This window comes from Anopheles marshallii, chromosome 2, assembly GCF_943734725.1.
Source record: "Anopheles marshallii chromosome 2, idAnoMarsDA_429_01, whole genome shotgun sequence".
NCBI lineage: Eukaryota > Metazoa > Arthropoda > Insecta > Diptera > Culicidae > Anopheles > Anopheles marshallii.
Window position 1 is genome coordinate 78,283,402 of NC_071326.1, and position 19,907 is coordinate 78,303,308.

General features: G+C 49.2%; 1 protein-coding gene across 1 annotated transcript in view; it reads right to left on the reverse strand.

Annotated features, from left to right (window-relative positions):
- LOC128707121 (G1/S-specific cyclin-D2) overlaps positions 1-12,198 on the reverse strand; it is a 33,568-nt gene extending 21,370 nt beyond the window's left edge. Inside the window, exons 1-2 of the mRNA XM_053802067.1 lie at positions 11,890-12,198; positions 10,990-11,205 (exon numbers count right to left, since the gene is read on the reverse strand). Coding sequence (XP_053658042.1) covers positions 10,990-11,205; positions 11,890-12,198 — 525 coding nt within the window. The remainder of the gene's footprint in view (positions 1-10,989; positions 11,206-11,889) is intronic.
- Positions 12,199-19,907: the final 7,709 nt, after the last annotated feature.

Here is a 19,907-nt window from a genome sequence, read left to right on the forward strand (position 1 = left end):
AACAAACCGGCAGCTAAAAGCAGGAGACACCCTTTCCTCGAGAGTAGTGGGGGTTTGGCCGCCGTTTGCCAAAACCCGACCAAGATCACTACACTGCCCCCGGTTGGTCCGCCCTTCCTTTCGTTCCAGCGTTCCAGCAGCCCCCCAAAAAAGGAAGAGCTGCGCATGTGTGTGGATGCGGGCACTAGAAGACGATTCCTTTCGGGGCCATATATAAAACGGCTTTTGATCAACTACCTTCTCTTTTTGGGGTCCTTTTCCCTCCCTCTTCCTTCTTCCCCCCATCTCCGGGGATGAGAATTGCAGAAGGTGACCATCAGCAACAGCAGCAGGACACGACTAACACATGATATGCCCCCCCCCCCACCACCAAAAAAAGAACAAAATCTTACCGCCATAACGCGCTCTTCCGTTGGTGTGGTGGAGGAAAGGCACGATAACATCGCTCACACAGCAACACAAGTCTAACGGGCGCGCACACAACACAAGGACCGTTCTCGCTTCCCAACCCCGTCGTCGTCGTCGTCGTTCACACAGAGAACAGAGGAATGAGAAATAACAACAACAACAAAAAAAAAACCGCCAAAAAAAGTGAGAACAGCATTCCATTCTCGGCGGAGGGTGGATATATGGTTGGGCCATGCGAAAGAAGGGACGAGTCCGGCCACGTCCGAGCCGATTGGATCTCCCCGCTCTTCACAGGTTGTCCTTCTGGTCGAGAAGAACCAGAAAGCTTGTTAGAGGCGAAGAACAGGCTCTTATAGCGGGAGCGCCAAAAATAAAGCAAACGCAACGCGAAAGATCGATCGAACACCACACCAGCAGAGCCTTGCGCGCTGCGCCTAAGAGATAGAAGAAAAATTCTTTGGCGTCCCGAACCCCCGCAGAAAAAAAAATGAAGGCGATCGCGAGAAGAACTCGCCATCCGCATCCACCCAAAAAAAATAAGGAGTTCCTGCCACCGGGCCATTGATTTTCCCTGCAGAATCGTAGACTTCGTGGAAATCGTTTTAAAAAAGGCTCCATCTCCCTTTAACCCCGTGAGAGGGTGGGGGGCGGGGGAGGAGGGAAGGGGACACACGTTTCGGGGGTGTTCCGAAAGGGAAGAAAAAAAATCCGTGGGCGAAAAAAGAAATGGACCCTTAAAAATTAAATAATGCCCTCGCGGGCCCTCTCTCTCTCTCTGTCTCTCTCTCCTCCCTCGGTTCTGTGTGTTTTTATTCAATGGACGCGACCACAAAACCGTGGATTCCCATATAAACTATAAAAGCCGCCGGGATTCTTCCAGCGGGGGGGTGTTGTCCCCCTCTTCACATCCTTTCGTGCTCTACCTGTCCCCTCCCCACCTCGAGAGCCCACACCACGCTATCATTCTATAGCAGGTTTTTCTCGCCCCGACCTGTTGAATCGTTTCGTTTGCATTGGTCCTCCTCTCTTTCTTTTCATTCAACATTCCACACAGGCTTTCTTCCCGAGCCTGTGCGTTTCGCATCTTCGTGCGATCTCCTCTGCTTTGCAGTTTCGCGCGTCCCGCAGTGGTACGAATGAATCTGTTCCCAGGAGGTAGTGTGCCCGGGCAGATCCTGCGAACCGACCGGTGTCGGTGGGTAAAAGGGACGCAGCAGCGGCGGAGTGAAGCGGGGTGAAGCGAACAAGGCGATGAGAACAAGGGCATAAAATCCTATCCGCACAAATACAGGCGCATGTACGAACAAACGGCAAACACACATGACCGAAGGGCTAGTCAGCGATAAAGGCAAAGGTACCCCGAAAGGTACACCCCCCCCCCCCCCCACCCATTTAAAGAGCACAACTTCTAACTGGAAAGCGAGATCGCTCTGGGGTGGGAAGCGAGGATTTCGCCTTCTTCGGCATACCAAACCACACACAAACCAGCCAAATACCGAACGACGACGACGATCAGCGCGCGGCAAAGTGCAGAGATAACGAGCATGCAGAAAGGCTAGCCAGCAGCAGCAGCAGCAAAAAAAGGAACCCAGCAGGAGAAGCAGCTTAAGCCAACGCGAAAGAAGAACTAGGAACGCAAGAGGCCAAACACAACAAGGAACGCAAATGTACACCCAGAAGGAGGGGAGAAAAGGATACAAAAAAAAGGCCTCCGAAAAATCGATGATGTGCGCCCAACCAAGTGGAGGCAAAGCAGAGGATGAGGCGGGACACGGGCGTGCGCTTAAAAAGGCACGCCGCCGCCCGCCAAACCGAAGGAAGCCCGTTAAAGTATGCGAAAACCGTAAAAAAAAGCCCCACCACCATGAAGAAAACACATATCTTGGGGAATGTGTTTGAGAGGCGAGGGCGAGGAGGGGGGAGGGGGACTTTTTTAAAGGCCAAAAACTCAGCTAAACGGACATAACTTCACGTGGACGGCGGGAGCGTGGTGTAGAGAGAATAGCGAAGACACGACCAAAGGCGGACCAGCGACGACTCCAAGAGGCTCGATAGGTGGGTGAAGGACAAAGGCAGAAGCAAATAAAAATACTAATAAAAGAAGAATAGATCGCGCAAGGCGAAACGGAGACAGAAGAACACAACAACAACAGAAAGACGCACACACAAAAACAACAACCGCGAAAAAAAGGAAACACGCACAAGAAGCACACACCAACCCGATTGAATAACGTGTGAAAATGTTGTAAACTCATTTTTCAGGATCTTTGGCTGCAAGGGATCGGGCGACTGCGAGACCCAGGCGAACCAACCATCGGACGAGTAGTTTGAGGGACAAGGTTGAATATTTCGAACAACGGTCCGTGGCTGGGACCGAGAAGAGGGCTTGCGCCGGGCAGGCTTTGGCAGGAGGATTGGCGGATGGTAGCGTTTGCTGTTCACGGGGCTCCCTTTCGAAGCGATCCAATCAAGTGCACAGTGATTCAGAATGAATGTATGATTATAATCGAAGCAGAGAGTGAGTTGATTCAAATCTCCAAGAAGAGTCTTTTTTATGATTCTTTTGCGCTTTAACTCATTCACAGCGAATTAGATCGTTCAAAACAACTTTGATTTAACTCTTCACGGTGATTCAACTCATTAGTGAGTGCAGCGAGGATTTAATTCTTCAAGGCGACCGTCGAATTCGTAATTTAAATCTATCTAATTAAATCATTATTCAAATCGCAAGTGAGTTAACTGAGGTTTTAACACTGCGACTAGCGCACGCATGATTTAATTCTACCATGAGCTATATGAGTTACTGAGCAGGAGAGTGAGTTACTTTGGGATTTGATTCTTCCCTGTGTCCAATTTACATTATTGGAAACCCCACCCCCATTCGCTCGTTTACACGAAATGCTTTAAGTCTTTATGAGTGAATTAAAGAGTTGAATCTCTTTATTCTAACTCATTGACTCAGATTTAAATCCTCCAAATGAGTTAGATTCCCCATCGCTACTTTCAGGGGGCTCAGCCTCACCGGGCACGATCACGTACTGCGCCGACAGATTCATCTCACTCCTCTCGGTTTCTTCTACTCCTCCAAGTTCGTCCTCCTTCTTGAGGATACAGCAATTCATTCTGGATTTCTTCACGGTGGTGGGCTGTGTGCTCGCGTGTTTTTTTTCCCTGTACACGGTCCTCTCCACATATCGTTCTGTGTGTTTCTGGGAAACAGACGAAAGGAATTTCTCGTGGCTCGGTATCGCTGATACCCGAGACTCCACCAGCTACCCGCGTAAACGTTATGCGCCAATATCTCTCGCCCGAACCACAAGACTCTGGTGCGCGCCCCGACATACATGCCAGCATGCCCGCGCAAAGTAAGCTTCCCTGTTTTTTGTTGTTGTTGCTGTTGTGGTCTTCTCCATTTTGCAGAGTACACGCGCACTTTCGCATATGTCCTCCACTGCCTGAACCAGACCGGTGGTAAACTCGCGGGAAGTCGGTGGGTCGTCACAACGGGTATAGACACGGGGGGGGTTTAGGCAGTTATCTCATTCTCTTTGCTTCTCTAACGTTCGGGGGATGCCACCAAAAAGGGTCCTCCCGCCGGTTAGGACCCAAGGCGCACAATTGGCATTCTTACTGGCTCGCTCTCCCTTTCTGTTGTCCGCGGAGGACCGCATTTTGGAGGATTTTTTTTCCTGAAGAGTGCGTGCGTGTCGTCTGGCTCTACCAGAGTCTATATCACTCCATACTCGATGCGAGCGGCATCTGGAGGTAAACGCGGGTGAAGTGATGCGTATTTTTGCGCGCTTTTTGGCCGTGGTTTTAAATACTCCTCTCGGAACTGCACGAACCTGAGAGCCGGGGCATCAAGTACCGTACACTCTTTGGGGGCCCACCACACTGTGTCGTTGCTGCTGCAGCTCTTCCTTCTATGGAGCACTGGTGTTTTAGCGACATTGGAATTCGACAGTGCGAAAAGAACTGCACTTGCCCCCGGGTGTCGTCTCCTCCCCCGGTCTGGCACCACACCGTGCATCCCCCAGCATGCTAGGGAGTTGATGGTGACGGTGGAAGATCGAGTTTTATGATCGAGATTCCTCCATTTCCTTAACCACATACATACACACACACATATGCTTGTCAACGGCCGTCGTCGGTGGTTGCTCGGTGATGGTTGTCCTCGGAGTCTTCTCCTTCCGAGCGAAAAATCCATCTGAGAAAGCGCACAGTAACAACACCATACGATCCGCGACGAGTTGGGGACAGAGCCTGCGAGAGCGTCAAATACTGGGGAGTGGCCGTGGGGAAGTTGTCTCGAAACATGAAGCATAAACGTGAGGAGCCAGAAGAACGCGCGGAAGGCGCAGAGCGTGGGAGGGGAGGCAAGCAAAAGAGTGCACAAATTATGCGCCGGTGGTCCTAACCGATACACAAAACCGCAGAAGAAATGCGCGCGAACCACCGGGTCCCTCCCGACCACCGGCCAATTGGATATTCCGGTGATCTTGCTCACGTACACTAGCACAGCGTTGTATGTGCATTGGTTTTATTTGTGTTGTTTTTGTGACAGAATGGCCACGACGACCTGCCTCTGCGCACACATAACATTTCTGCCTCATCTCAGGGAATCGCAGCAACGATCTCCATACCTCTGCCGTACGTACATCTTATGTTTTTGGCGATAGAGATTCTTTTGACTTCCTTTTCATCATATTACCCCCGGGTGCCGAAAAGACCTCCTTCGAAGATACAACAGGAAACACGCAGACTGACGCTGAAATTGTCGTCGTCCCCGCCGATCTCATTCGCTGAACATAGGCTCTGGGAGGCCGCCTTAAAGGACGGATTTAGCGTTCCGCAACACACCTAGGAGTGTTGTGTGATCTTTCGTTATCCTGTTCGCGCGCGATATGAACGACCTCTCCCGGTGGAGGTTGTAGCGAGATTCGAGATAAAGATTAGAGCATAGCCATCTAGCTGTTGCGCGGTGTGTTCTGAAGTCGTATCTTTCTGCGCACACTCGAGAGTAGATCAGTTCCGAATCAGGTTTTTTGGCAGTTTCTGGGGCTTCGCCTGCCTTCTAAAAGGTTTACCCCCTTCACCCTTGTTTCCAAGCGTTGCAAAAGCCACTTTATACGTTCGAGCATCATGCTTCTTCTAGTTCTCTTTCGGTGGTTGTTCTGGGCACCTAAAACGATAGACAAAACTGGACAACACAGAACTCATGTCCCCTTCAGCTGTTTCTCGCCTGTAACTCTCTCTCCTTCTCCCTCAGTCAGTAGATAGAGCCAACTATTTGATCGAGGCTCTTATGGGACGGGATATGAAAAGATCAATGAAGCTTCTTCCTTACCCTCTTCAACATCCACCTTCGTCCATCAAAACCTTCTGAACCACCCATGACATAGCTGTGCAGAAAACCCAAGCGCAAAATATCCCGCGCGCGCGCGCACACGCTCAACTGCCTGTTGAAGCGCGCCAGATTTTACGCTTCCTTCTCTCTTTACTCTTGGAGGGGAGGGAGGGATCCCGGTGAAGAGTTTTTGGGGGCCCTCTGGAATATTTCATTGAGAAAAAAGGCACCGATCCCGCACCGCCGTCTGTGAGCGGAGGCTTATTGGCGCGCAAACAAACGCACGCACACGAATGTTATAACGATAACATGATGTTGTTTGGGGGTCGGCACACACATAGTGCCCTCGTTATGATGCCTCGACCGGTCCTCTCCCCGGCGGTTCTTCTTTGCAGAGTGCGGTGGGTACCATAATATCGACCCGTCTTCCAGTACGGTGGACGGTGGATCAGTGAAAGAGAGTGAACTAAAACCGAGACGAGCATACGCTTCATATTCTTCACTGTTGTGTGTCCCTTTCGAAATACAACCCGTCCGATTTAGCGAAAAGGAAACGAAGGAAAGGGCTAACCAACTTACACGCCACATAATAAATGTAAATCATTTTTTCACAAACATATATCTCCAGCCAGTCTCCACCGCACACACCAAGCGATCCTCGCTCTCTCGACCGGCTCTTCCAATTTTTGCAGCATATCGTCCGAATCCATAGAGGAGGTTCGGTTCAGTAAACACGCCAGTAAAACAAAAATAAAAAGTTATGGTTGGCGCTTCTGCCTTCTCCTGTCGCTTTGTTCCACACGCGAAGAAGGCGTCGTATTCGTCGTCCCTAGAGAAGACCTTCCAAGAGGCTTTTGGAGCGTGCGGAGGGCGAGAAGAATCTTTCTCTCGTCTAAAATATGAAGATACGGCCTAAATGTGCTCCTTTTCTCCTGGTGCGATCTTCTCGCTTTCCGCGTGCGGATAGCCCCTCGACAGCTTTGTCGGAGTTCGTGTTCCGTTTTAACCCAGAACGTCCAACACACCATCATCGCCAATGATTTCTGATTGCAATAACGAAGGAAACGGAGAATTGCAATCCAGGCACGTTTCGGGGGTGCATGTTCCGCCCGATTGTTGGCACCTTCGCCAGCGACCGCCTTTGACAATCTCACATACGGGTGTTGGCGCAGCCGTGTGTGTCCTCCCTCGCACACACTTAAAAAGGCTTTGTGGGTTGATGATGCGGCGGTGTATGTGTCCATAGTGAAGAAAATTTTGCGCTTAATTGGGTTTGATTGATATCGTATTACGGTGGGCCCGGCATACTACACCGCGCCGAGGAACATTCGGCGGCGGTCCTTATCTCGGGCCCGAGGGTTTAGAGGTGGCGATAGTAAGGGAGATATGTCACCGTCCCGGGATCGTTCATTCAACCATTTCCAGAAAAAACCTAACGCGTGGTTTGTTTGTCGGTCCCGTGCCGCGCCGCATTCGGTTCAAGCAAAACCCAAAAATATTCACTTATTTTTGGGAACTAAATCGGGACGGCCAACACACAACGATGCCGCGCCGCCGCCACCGTGTGCGCAAATTGGGCACAAGAGCCGAAAACCGCGGGCTAAAATATACAGACAGAAAAAAAGAGAGCAAGGCACACGTCCGTTTGGGCGTGATGGATTAGCGTCATACAGACATACCACATCCGGAGTTAGAGCGGATATGTAACGACTCCTCTCCCTCCCTGGAGGTTGTGTTGTGGATTTTTCGGCAATGGCAATGTCACCGATGCGTGATCCTTGGACGTTTGTTGTTGCTGGTGCGCGTCTACAGTGTGGTACGTCAGGATTTGTTTAATTAAGCCCATTTGTTGGGTATGGTGGCAATGTGGCCTACCACCGTGCGTCCCCCCGGTAGGATGCGTCATGCACATCTTTCGTTCGCTTTTATTTGCGCGCCGGCGAGAGCACTGTCCGATTTGCAAATTGTACTTCTGTTCGCCCATTTCCCACAGCACACGGACCCCGATGCTTGTGCGTGTACGGGTGTACGGTATGTGCCGAGAGAAGAACATTTCTTCTGTCGGACGACATCTCCTTTACCATATTTGACTACATGCATGGAAAAACTCTTGGCCGTTTCTTCCCGTGGGAAGCGTGGGAAACGTCCGTGGTTTGTGTTACAACTGCACACACACACACACTCAAAAAGTGATGCATCCATTTTTCATCATCTTTTTCATCCAGCGAAAAAAAGCTGATGGCGCACGCGGCTCGACTGGCTGCTACTACCAAACGCTTCTCTCTTGGGGGTGGTGGCGCCGCGCTGCTTCCCCTAAAAATCTCGAGGAGAAATTAAAAAAAAAAAAACAACGAACCACTCAGCTCCCACAGGAAAGCGACCCATGGAATCGGATGGTCTTTTTGTGGTTTGTTCTCTCTTCTGGCGTTTTTCTAGTGCGAATTTGATGCCGAACACAGCCTGTGTGTGCAAAATTTTATGCGCGCTTGCGTCAATGGATGTGAGTGAGGTTTCTCCTCTGCTTCCTCGGCGCTTTTCCTACCCCGTCTACAAGAGAGGTGTATATGAGACTGTGCCTGCCTGGTTCTCTCTACAGCCAGTCAGTATTATTTATGTTTGAAAGATCTTCAAAATCCACCAATATATACAGGTACAAGCGAGCACCACCTTCCATCATATCCCTTTTCACGTTGCTACACCCCCCTCTCTCACATGGGTTGGTGGTGGTTTTCCGCATGAGCGTTAAGTTTAGGTGATCCACCTCGTGTGGGGTTTGCCTTTTAAATGGTGCTTCTTCTTGTAACTTCTTGTAGAACTCCGGAAGGCGATTTTTAAATGCCCACCAGCTCCAACCACCCAGTGTGCGAATTAAGAATCGCCGTCATGTATGTCTGTGTGCGTCTGTTCGTGTCCGGTGCTCAATCACACAGTCGAAGGTGGGGTGGGGTGGGTGATGTGGGTATTTAATTCCGGTCAAGCACCGGTCACTATTTGGCGCTTGGCGATAATTATATTCCAGTGATGGTCCGCTTTCCACAGCACGGTTGTTGTTTGTTGCCGGAACCAAAACCGTCGTTGATAGGGCTTAACCTGACTGTGGCCGCTGGGCCCTGTTGCGCATCGTATTTCCGCAATCTTGCGTGCGGTGGTGTGACTGCTCTCTTTCCTTTCTGTAAATATATAATCGGGTTGCGAGTGCCGGCAAGGTTTGGTAGATGAGGTAGTTGATTTTCCCTATTTGCACGCTGATCCACCGCATAACCCACTCACCAAGACGGTTACGGGACACCTACAACCCTGTGGTGGCATCACATACCGCCCCGCAAAGAGTATGTGTCCCCTCCCTCATGATCTTGCGGATACACGTTTTTTTATCGTTCACGGTTCGACGGAGTCCAACGTCGGTTCTTCTTGAACGATCATCGAAGACGATCACTTCCTATTCTTCTTCGTTAATAGTTTTGTTTTAATTTTTACGATGAAACCCCCCGCTCCTCGCAGGTGTAAGCCAGGGGGGTGTGCGTAGCAACACAAACGGTGGTCTCTTTAAACGGATGACGGAAACCTCTAATTGCAAACCGTAATTGTGCTTCACTGACCACATATTTCTTCACATTCCCCACCCGAAAACGGTGACACATTCACAGCAAATTCAAATACACGCCTGAGAGACATTTAATGCCGCGCCAAACCCCCTAGGGTAACATATGCACGGGGGATTGTTACTTCCCTTTAAGACATCTTTCGCGATCAACTTCTACCCCAGACTGTCCAATTTAGGGGAGGATAAAACTGGGTGTCTGAATAATGCTTCTTTTTTCCTCTCTGCATCCCTCCACTTCTCACTTCCTCCATACAATTTTCTTCACAAGCACACAATTCTCTTTCTCTCGAAGCATCATCATCGTGATATCTTTTGCTCGCTTAATGGATTGTTTCTGTTTTTTTTTTTTGGCGTGTGTAGGTCTGTATTACACCCCCTCGCTCCTTCCACAACCAGACCACCGCAACCAACGGGGGCCAGGAAAGGATGCCAGAAGGTTGAATTATCACGCAATTTATTTTCGCATGATCTCGTCCACCCCCTTCCCCCCAACAAACCACTCCTTCTCTGTTAGCCAACCCATTTCCGTCTATATTTTTGCAAAAAAAACAAGCCCAGAATGGTGAGTGGCAAGTTCAACTTGTTCTACAGACAACAGAAATAGAAAATAATCTAAAACCCGAAACAAATATGCAACAAACAGATTGTGGGGTTTTTGATCGATTTTCGAATTTCGCGATCGTGTGAAACACACATAGAGGGGGTAGTGGTGAGTGTGTGGGACACGTTGTGTGTGGATGAGATAATTTGTAACTTCCAGCTAATACATAGGAGAGCAAAAACCTTGTGCAAAAAGAGGGAAAAAAAACCGCTGAACACTCCCCCACACACACACACTCGCACCCTTCATTCCTAGTGCATACACTGACGCGTTGGTGCTATTTCCATAATTCGAATTCTTTAAATCACCACACGCATACACGCGCGCACACATTTCGGTTCTATTTTGGCAATTTTTTCGCAAGTTCTTGCTTCCGTACCACGCATTGTTCAACCCCCCTGGGGGTGGGGCAGGTCCAAGACGGCGGGTAGGTGAGTATGTCTGTGTAGTTGGTGAAGTTTGATTTAAAGAGCACAACCTTAAGAGGCACCATGAATAGTCAATAAGGAGGGCCTCCGGTTGCGGTCTCGTCTTATCCAATGCGTTGCGATGTTTTAAGGTGGAAAAGAGGACATGTGGTGCACCTAACAAGCTACCCTAAAAAAAAACGAAACATGTAGGTATGTACATAGAGAATGTGTCTCCGTTTCCTCACGAGCCCCCTTCTTTCTACTTCAACCAACAACAAAAAGAGTACAATCATATATATATATACGGTCACAAGCACAGGTTTTGGTCAAGACGTCCACCACCAACCAGAACGAGTATGGACGTCACACCTTCAGCAAGTAAATAGCGGGGGGTGTGAGGTGGACCATACGCACACAGACCTATATACTTTGTATCATGCAGTAACCTCATCTCCCCTCCCCCAACCCATCGAAAAGGGGGTTAGTTTTTCGCGAGTTCCGCGCAACATTCGTGGGGAGGGGGTGTGACATCTTCTTTTCCAACACACAGTTACACATATGCTGTGGCGGTGAGGGGAGTAAAGTGAACCGCAGTCGGCGCAAAACACACACAACTTACCCTTATCTGCTCCTGTGAGACCGCATGGTCGGTGTAGGCACTGAGCACGTCCACCGTTAATGGCTGACATTGGCGAATTTTTGACGCGAGCAGCAGGGTGCTACATCCGAGCAGCTGCAGGTGGTGGCGCTTGGTCGGCAGGGTGCACAGGAAGCGGTCGAAGAAATTCACGGCCAGTGGAAACGTTTGCTCCTCGCACTTTTGCTCTTCGCAAACCTGATGATGATGATGATCGGTGATGATGATTGAAGAAGATGCCCAAAAAAGGGGGCAAAAGAGAGCGAGAAAGAGAAGAAGGAAAAAAAAACATATTAGCAAGGTTATTAGAAGAGCACACCAACCAAGTGGCAAAACGGGGCAAGATCGCGATGATGATGATCAACCACCAACCACACCACACACGGCGAGAGATGATCGCGAGCGCGAGCCCGCGAGAGGAATTTTGTGGAGAGAACTAGTAGTTTGCCAAAAACAAAAAAGTGTGTGCGGCGTTTTTCGCACGAGCGATTTCGTTCCTTCACTGCGGACAAAAGTCAATGCTCCCAAAAATTCGCGATGGAGCCCGATGTGGGATTGTACAAGTGGGGGTGGTTCGGGGATGTGTAAAGAGGAGATGGCTATTTAAAAAGCCACCGGCACTTGGAGGTTTCTTGAGAGCTTTGTGTGCTGGTATTTTTTTTCTCGCCTAACTACACTAACAAACGCTAATGCTCCAATAAGCACACGACTCGAAGGATGGGGAAGTTGAAGGGGTTGAAATACAACTTTAAACTCCACGTTCCTTCTTCGGCTTGTTTTACCAATTTTGCTGGCTTGCAAAAGCTAACCAGATGATGGAAACTTGAAACAGCACTGGCGATCACAACCCCCCTTCAATCCTTGCCAGGGACGACAACTTACCTCCAGCATCCACGTGGTGACGATCTTGCGCATGTTCGGCGTAATATTGAGCTGCACCGTACCGAAATAGTTGCCGTCTGGCATGGTCAACGGTTCTAGCCGCATCAGGTTCTGGATGATACGATCGTCCGCGATCATGTGCCGATCCGGTTCGGCGAACCGATTGTCCACCTCATCGAAGATGATTTCCTCGCAGGAAAGATGATCGATGCCGAGGGCGGCCGTGTTCGTGGTGGTCGAAATGCACGGCACCATGACCGCCCCGATGGCTACCACCGATGTTGCGCTCGTTGTTGCTTGCGGTGCCATTGTCTAAAAAAACTACGCACCAACTTCGCGGATTTCGGTGTAAAACCGGGTGTGCGGTGCTCTGAACCTAAAAACGGTTTGCGCGATTGTCTTGTCTCTTGCTGTTGTCCTCTTACTTCACAAAAACCCCGAAACACTGTTGCGGAAACACAACGACAAAAATTGCGACTTGCTTTTGTTCTAACAAACCCACACACGTCGCGCGTTTCGCACGCCCGGCGTCTTCTGCGTGGCTGTGTGTGTTTGTCTCTTCCGTTCCGTGGCTTCTTTTTGCACTTTTTCCGATTCTTCCGCTACTGTGCGGACATTCACGACGACGTTCGAAACTCACGGTAACACACTGGGTGCGCTAAATTTTTGTACCCGCGTGGAGGAAGTACGACCGTTTTGTTGTGAAATAATAGGAAAAGGGAAGGAGCAGGGGGGGAAAAGAAAAGGACAGGGTGAAGCGTACTCGTGTGCCAGAGGTGGCCGGCGGTGACGTTCAACGAAAACTTCACACGAAACTAATAAAAACCGTTCTACTCGCTGTGTCTCTCCTGGCTGCGGTACGATTATTTCTCAAGAAGCATGTCCGATCATGCAGGCGAACAATATTTTCGCAGTAATTGTAGGTAACCGGCAGAGTCAACGAGACACTATTGTCCTTTTACAAAAGATGCTTTCTGTTTGCTTGGCGCGGTGCACTTTGAATAATCCGAGTTGGAAACGGGTGTGAAGGATGTTAACGGTCTAACGGAGTGTGGCGATTTGAAACAATATCCTTTTGCCTTTTCGATGTTTCACCACTGTCCAAACACGTTCCAAAGTCCAAAATTCCTGCAGGAGGAAAAAAAAGAAACAAAAACCATTAGTTCCATTTGTGTGCAAAAGAGTGAGAGGGAGAGAGATATGGAAGGAACACACTATCGCCTCTCAAAACTCTGACGGGCGACACTATAGAAATTCTTGATGGCTGTTCTAGTCCCGGACGTGTGTGCATGTATGTGTTGTTGCTTGATATGATACGAGGAATGTGTCGCAATAATAATACTATCCCCAAAAAAGTCCCGTTACGTGACTGTCGATTTCAATAACTATCGGTGACGAGACTCTTCTCTTCACGGTATAGCACACACCGAGTGTGGACGATCTTCGGATGATGAGGAGGAGGGTGGGGGTATGATGAAAGCCGGGACGCGCACACACCATTATCGGTATCGCGCAGCGTAATCGAGCGATCCGTGCGACGGGGAGACCGTGTGTGTCATGTGTGGTTGCGTTTGTAAAATACAATGTATATTAATGCACGGCTCGCCACTCTCGGACCCACATATATAAACGCGACCACCGTACCAGTATATACACGGAAAAGGTCGACACACTCGATAAATATTAAACCACCGCGAGAAGAAGGCAACGATCAAAAACATCGCACTTCTTCTAAGTTCCCGGCCTGGTTAGCGAGCGAGCGCGCGCGTGTGTGTGTGCGTGGCGAATTGTTTTTCTTTGCGGATTTTTTTGTTGTTGTTGCAAATTGTCGTGCATATTCGTGTTCAGTTCCTTCGCTTTTTCTTTTCGGTGAGACCGAATATTTTTCTCGTCCTCTTCCACACGCACGTCGCACAGCACACGTCCCTCTCGCGTGTCTACGGCAGCAGCGACAGTGCAAAATACACACACTAACACACACCACCACACTAGCGGATGTCGAGGCCACATCACTTTGAATGTGCGCGCGCGAGCCGATGTCGCCCGGTTTAGCATAGCGTCAGAGGTCCAAACCTAACACACGTACACAGCGATCACAGCGAACCAAAGCACATAAAACGCTGTAGTGTGTAGCCGGCGCGATACGCAAAAATGTGTGCTGATTGTGCGCGTGCTAGAACCGCCGAGCGAGACGGACTGAACTGTCAAAGTTTAAAAACCCACCGGTCTATCGCAATCAACACCACACCACACCACCAAACCCCGCGCGTACGCACTTCTTCCTGCACATTATGCGCTCTGCCGGTGTGATGTGGAAACGTCAACAAACGTGGCTCCATCACCTCGGGGAGCTGTGTGTGTTTTTTTTATATGGCGTGCGGATGTGTGCGCGCCAGAGATATTGCTGCGATCGAGGTGGAAAGAGTTCTTGTGTTTTGCGGTCCGGGCCTTAGAATCTAGAGAACGCAGCAACACCAAATTATCACCGAAAACCCTCCTATCACTTTGTTGCAAACGCGCATAAATCACACTTGCGCATATACACAGTCACACACACACACATGCACGTACACCGAGTCCATCACACGTTGCACAAAATTTTGATATGCACTTTAAAGGGCCACCACCCTCAAGAAAACTAAAGGTTCCTCCTTTACCGGCGTAACCGGCTCAACATCCCCAGAACTTCCGAACACGGAACAACCGACACCACTTTTGCTCTTGTCACGAAAACATGCGGTAACCCACAGTAACCATAGACACCTTCAATGCTGTAGCTGCTTCATATGCCATCCAACTTCACTTTACCAACCTTTTGCCTTTCGTGTACGGCCTACTTGCGCGAATTTAAACTAAAAACTTTTCACTTCACTTTTTACCGAACTTATATTCACACTTCTCCACAACTGGGAGCACCACTAAAAAAAAGCCTTGCTGTGGATGATTTATCGTTATCGTTTACTCTTGTCACAAACCCATCCAGTTGCACCCGGTTCGAGGCGGGTCAGAAACCACACTGAACTGTTTTCTTTTTCTGCTGACTGGATGTTTGAGCTGTCGAATGCGCGATCGTTGCGAACCGTCCGGTTTGCCTGTTTGGAAGGTTTTGAAGATGTGAAGCAAAAGGTGAAGACGGCAAAGTCTGTTCTTCGTTCGGTGTTTTTGCGTCGTGCCTGTGTGTGCGTGTTTCGATTGGCGAGCGCACAGAGAGAGAGAGTGAGTGATCGCACGGAGAGAGAGAGAAAAGTTGTGCGCGCAGCTCACTTACATACAGTGCTAAGCGGAAAAGATGTTGCAGATGATCTAAAAAAAAATGTTTTTAGCACAAGCTATAACGGAAGGGAATAAAGGTGTGATTATTTATGATGAATTGATTTGAGTACAAGAATGTGAATATTTTAATTTGAGTTAAGAAAAAACCTAACATTAAATACAGTAGAATGTCAATTTTTGGGTGGTGTATTTGGTAACAGTGCCCGTATTCACGCGACAAAACCGGCACAAAACCGCTTCCAAACCCATTCCCCGTAAGCAGGACTAACCCCGTAAGCAGGAAATTTTAAAATTAAATTTGACAAAAACAATAGGAAATTGTTGGAACTTCACGTAACTTCAGAACTATGAGACCTTTCTCATAGCCGTTGTTTTCATTCCGTTTGTCAGTCACTGTACTGTGCGAAAGAGACGAAAAAAGGAGACGGAAACGTGCTGCAGGGATGCTCAATTGTGTGTGCGCATATGAAAGAAATAAAATTCCACCTTTTCTTCCCTTTTTTTTGTTTGGCTAAGTATTAGTAATCATGTGTTGGCTTTTGCAAAGTTAGAAGATTTTGATACTTTCTTGCTTAATTTGTGTGTTTTGCTAACAGCCGATTACGGCACAATACAGAAGCTTTCCTTTAAAACACTGAAATCATTCCATTCCAGCTGTGCGCATATGCGCACCAAATAGCTTAAAATGTGGCTGAAGAACAAGCAGAAGAAAACAGCCGAGACCGAGGATAGTGGAACTGGAACCACATTATTGTGCGACGATATGGCACTTTTTTTTTTGTTGCTGCTATTCCTTCCCCATTTCTGCGACGGTATTTGAGCGGATGTCGCGATGTCCGTGTGTTTGTGCGCTTGACGGACTTCTTCTCTGGGGACGTCGTTCTTCGTCGTCGTCGTGAGCCGGTTTTTGCGATGCGCGAAGGGTGAGAAGGTGGCATCCCCCGGAGAAGGTCTCGGAGATGGAACGATTTGTAAACAAAGCGACCACCCCGGCACGGCATAAGGATTTCGTACTGTGTGTGCGGGCAATACAATATCACCCCTGGTGCCCCGTTGCTGATACACCGCCCGCCCTCCAGTCCCACTCCAGAAAGCCCCGTCCATTCCGGACCAACATCCTTCACGTCAGCAAACGCGTTAACTCCACTAATAGGACGATAGATGGACGAGTCACCCCGGTGGGTTGGCGAACGACGGTAGACGGTGGTGGAGTGCGAATGTGCTGTCGGACCACTCGTAAGATATGTTAATTTTTTGCTCGGCCATTCATAAATTTGGAAATCGTTTCCCACATAGCAATAAGGGTTGACCACGAACCACATCATCCCCACCACCGGCAGCAGCAGTGGCCGCAGCATAACTTGTTTCATTTAGTGCACAACCGAACGAAAACGAAAAAAAAAAACCGGCCGTCCGAGGATCAAGACACGCACAAATGATGGGCGCAAGAAGCAATAACAACAAAAAAAGTAATAATCAACCCAGCTAAGAACTATCTTTACCAATCGTTTGGAAGCAATCAAGTGGACCAATATCGAAACTAAGCGCAAACAGTAGAACAAAAAACATACATGGAGAGCCTTCCATTTGAAGCCCTTTTGCGCAAGCCCCAAGTGCTTATTAGAGAGTTATCGAACAACAGAGTTGTGGCAGCAGCAGCAGTTACCCGATTATAAATTTGCCGTACTTCCTTCCTTTGGCAGAACGTACGTACTTTGAAGGGCATGACGACTAAAACATACCTGGTAATAACAATGTTTTGCCTTTCCTTCCTATTGCAGCCATACGCGAGCGTCAACCGTCGCCCTTCGGTTGGGATTTTAGTAGATGAGCGCTGGAATGCTCTTTATCTGCCGCTTTATCAGGCGAAACCTCCCTCAGCGCGCGCTCTATTGCAATCACGCCTGATGTCTGCCCCGTGCCCTCGCACGGTGTCAAGTGTCCGCTTCCTTACAATGTGTGAAGCACTCGGCGCGCTATCAACGCATCAGCTCCGGATGCCGTCCGGAGGATTGATTTGTATTAGAAAAAGGAAGCGGGTCGTGAGGCAAAAACACACATACGGGGGGAATAAAAATGAACACGAAAATAAAACACAACTCATACACTTACGGTCACGATCGCGCTGAGATGGGGCGCCCGGGAGGGGAGTTGGTTGGACGGGCAGCAGTAAAGGCGGCACGCTAAATCCGCGCGACTCCCCGCCTGCTGTCTCATCTCGAAGAACGCGAACCACCCCTGAGTTCAGTGAAACACATCCTCAAGGTCAAAACGCACACCGCACCCGTAGACAAAACCGCGTGCGGCTCGGAACCGGCCCCAATGGCAAAAGTTTGTCAATTTCTCGCGAGCCTGGATTTTATGATCATCTTTATCCGTCCCGTGTGAACACCTCCGGTAAAAAAAGGTAAGAGCTTGGGCAACTTTTACGTCACACCCGGACTGAAATTGGTTTACAATCTTTCCAGGAATAGCGCAGCCCGGAGCTCACTCGGGCCGTTTGGAGTGAAATTGTTGTACGAGTTGCCATTGTCCTATGCGTGTGTCCTGCCACTTTGGGACACTCTGGAACCTGCGGTGCGTCCCTAACACCCAAACCCGAAGGACCAACCCGGCCATAAAACCTCGCCTGTTGACTTTGTGTGTTTGCGAGTGCTTAATGATACACGAATCGGCAACATATTGCCGGCAGATTATTTTTTTTCTGCCGCTGCCATAGCCTGCAGAGTGTCTGGTCGGAAAAATTTACGTACAAAGATTCCTGAACGCCATTGTAAACTTGTACCGGTGGATGTTTGTGTACCCGGTGCGATGAGAGCTCTGGGCAGGCCGGGATCCCTCTAGGCATCGAAGTCGTCGGGTAAAAACAACGGAATGAAGGGCATTAGAAGGCAAAAACAACAAAGCACTTAAGCCGAAATAGCTGCACCATTTGTTGCTTTCGCCATTTCTCGCCTGCTCAGCGATGGCGTTTTCCACTATCAGCATGAGACACTTTCCCAAAAACGCACCAACAAAGGGCGCAAGGTTAAGAAATCTGGAGATGTCCTCAGCCCACTACCTCCAAAACCCAGTGGGAAAAGGTTTGATTGTAAAATCTCAAGTACCGACAAACATGGTACGGCAGGCAAAGATTAGAGAGACTCCGGGATATCCGTGACCGTCCCCCACCCCCCTCCTCCTCGATGGAAATACCCGCACACGAGATTCATTCCCCTGCGCCAAGCGAAGCGACAATTGCATTTAACCAGTGTAATATATTGATCATTGGAAGTAATGCGCCAGCAGTACGTGTGTGGTTTTTCACCATTCGTTAATACAAAAGACACAGTCACAGGGCGAGAATCTTCGTGCATTGGACGGGCATCTGGCAGTGAAGAATGCCACCCGGTGCCTCAACAATGGTGAACCGGTTCCGTTGTGATAGCAGCCTCTAAACAGCAACACGCTCCATTATGGCATTATGTTTATCAGCCGTTAAGGAAAAAAAAAATAATACTTTTGATTGCGAGACAACCACCACCAAAAGAACAACTGCCAGACAAAGATCAACCACCCCGGTTCGGTGGAGGAGAATGTTGGGAAGTGTTCGGCTGTACGGAACAGCACGCTAGCCGATTTGACGCACGATTCACCAGATGGACCAGAAGAATGTCGCGGCGAGTGAATGAATGAATGGCCGGAGATGGATCGCTGACAGTGCGTACAGCATGTACGAAGTGCAAAGTGTGTCTTCCCCAGTTTTGTGGGTTTTGTTTCAGCAGTAAAACATTCCACTGGAAAGATGTCAACAAATTAGCCTGGACCATGGTTCCCTTTCCCCGATGGGACGTTTCGTTTACGGAAGGGTGCGTTTTTGCTGGAAAGGAAGTGTGACCTCTTGCTCGGCTGGTTGTCGAGCGGCGACCAGAGGCGTAATTCGTTATGAGTCAGTAAGTTTTCTTAACCTGACCAGCGCCATGTGCGGGAGTTTGCAGGAATCTTGAGGTCTAGAGGAATTTTGTGTTCAAATGGGAAGGATAGGGCTAGCTTTTTTTTTTGCTAAAGATGACCCCGGATGTGGATGCAGTTCCTTGCATACCATCGGGGACCGAAGCACCGACATCAGTTGCGGTGAGACGAATTAAACGTGCCACCTTCGTTGGAACGCTTCGCTTCTAAAAGTCGTAACCATTGATCGGTAGGTCCTGTTCTAACCGTAAAGTGATCCAGTTGGCAGTGGGCCGTAAGGTTCACGAGTTTCACGAAAGCGTGCCGTTTGGAGGGAGGTAAGGTTTTGTTTTCTTAAAGTCACACCGAAAATGGGGTTTGCTAGTTGAGGAACGGTTTTTTTGTTGCTTGAAGCGTCTCCTAATGGAGGGAATGTTGGAGATCGAGCCCCTCGCTGGAGTGGTGCTAGAACCGGGAGCTAGAACATGTACGAACAATAACATACGGCTAAAGATCAGGGTTTTTTTTCTTCCTTCCTTCCATGTAAGGATCCAGACGCGTTGACCCGGGAGCTGGTAGGGACGTCTCGCTGCACAAAACACAATAGCTTCTGGAGTTTCGGGGGGGGGGGGGGGGGGGGGGGGGGGAAACGGAAGGGCGGCAACATAGGGCGGCCTGGTGGAAACTGGGGAAGGAGAGCATGGAGAACGAAACACCTGGACCGTTGTCGGTGCAGTAGGGTTTTCGTTTTCTTCAGGACGTCAAGAAAGGTAGGTATGGCAATAAACAGGGGCAAACCCTCCGTAGCTACCAAG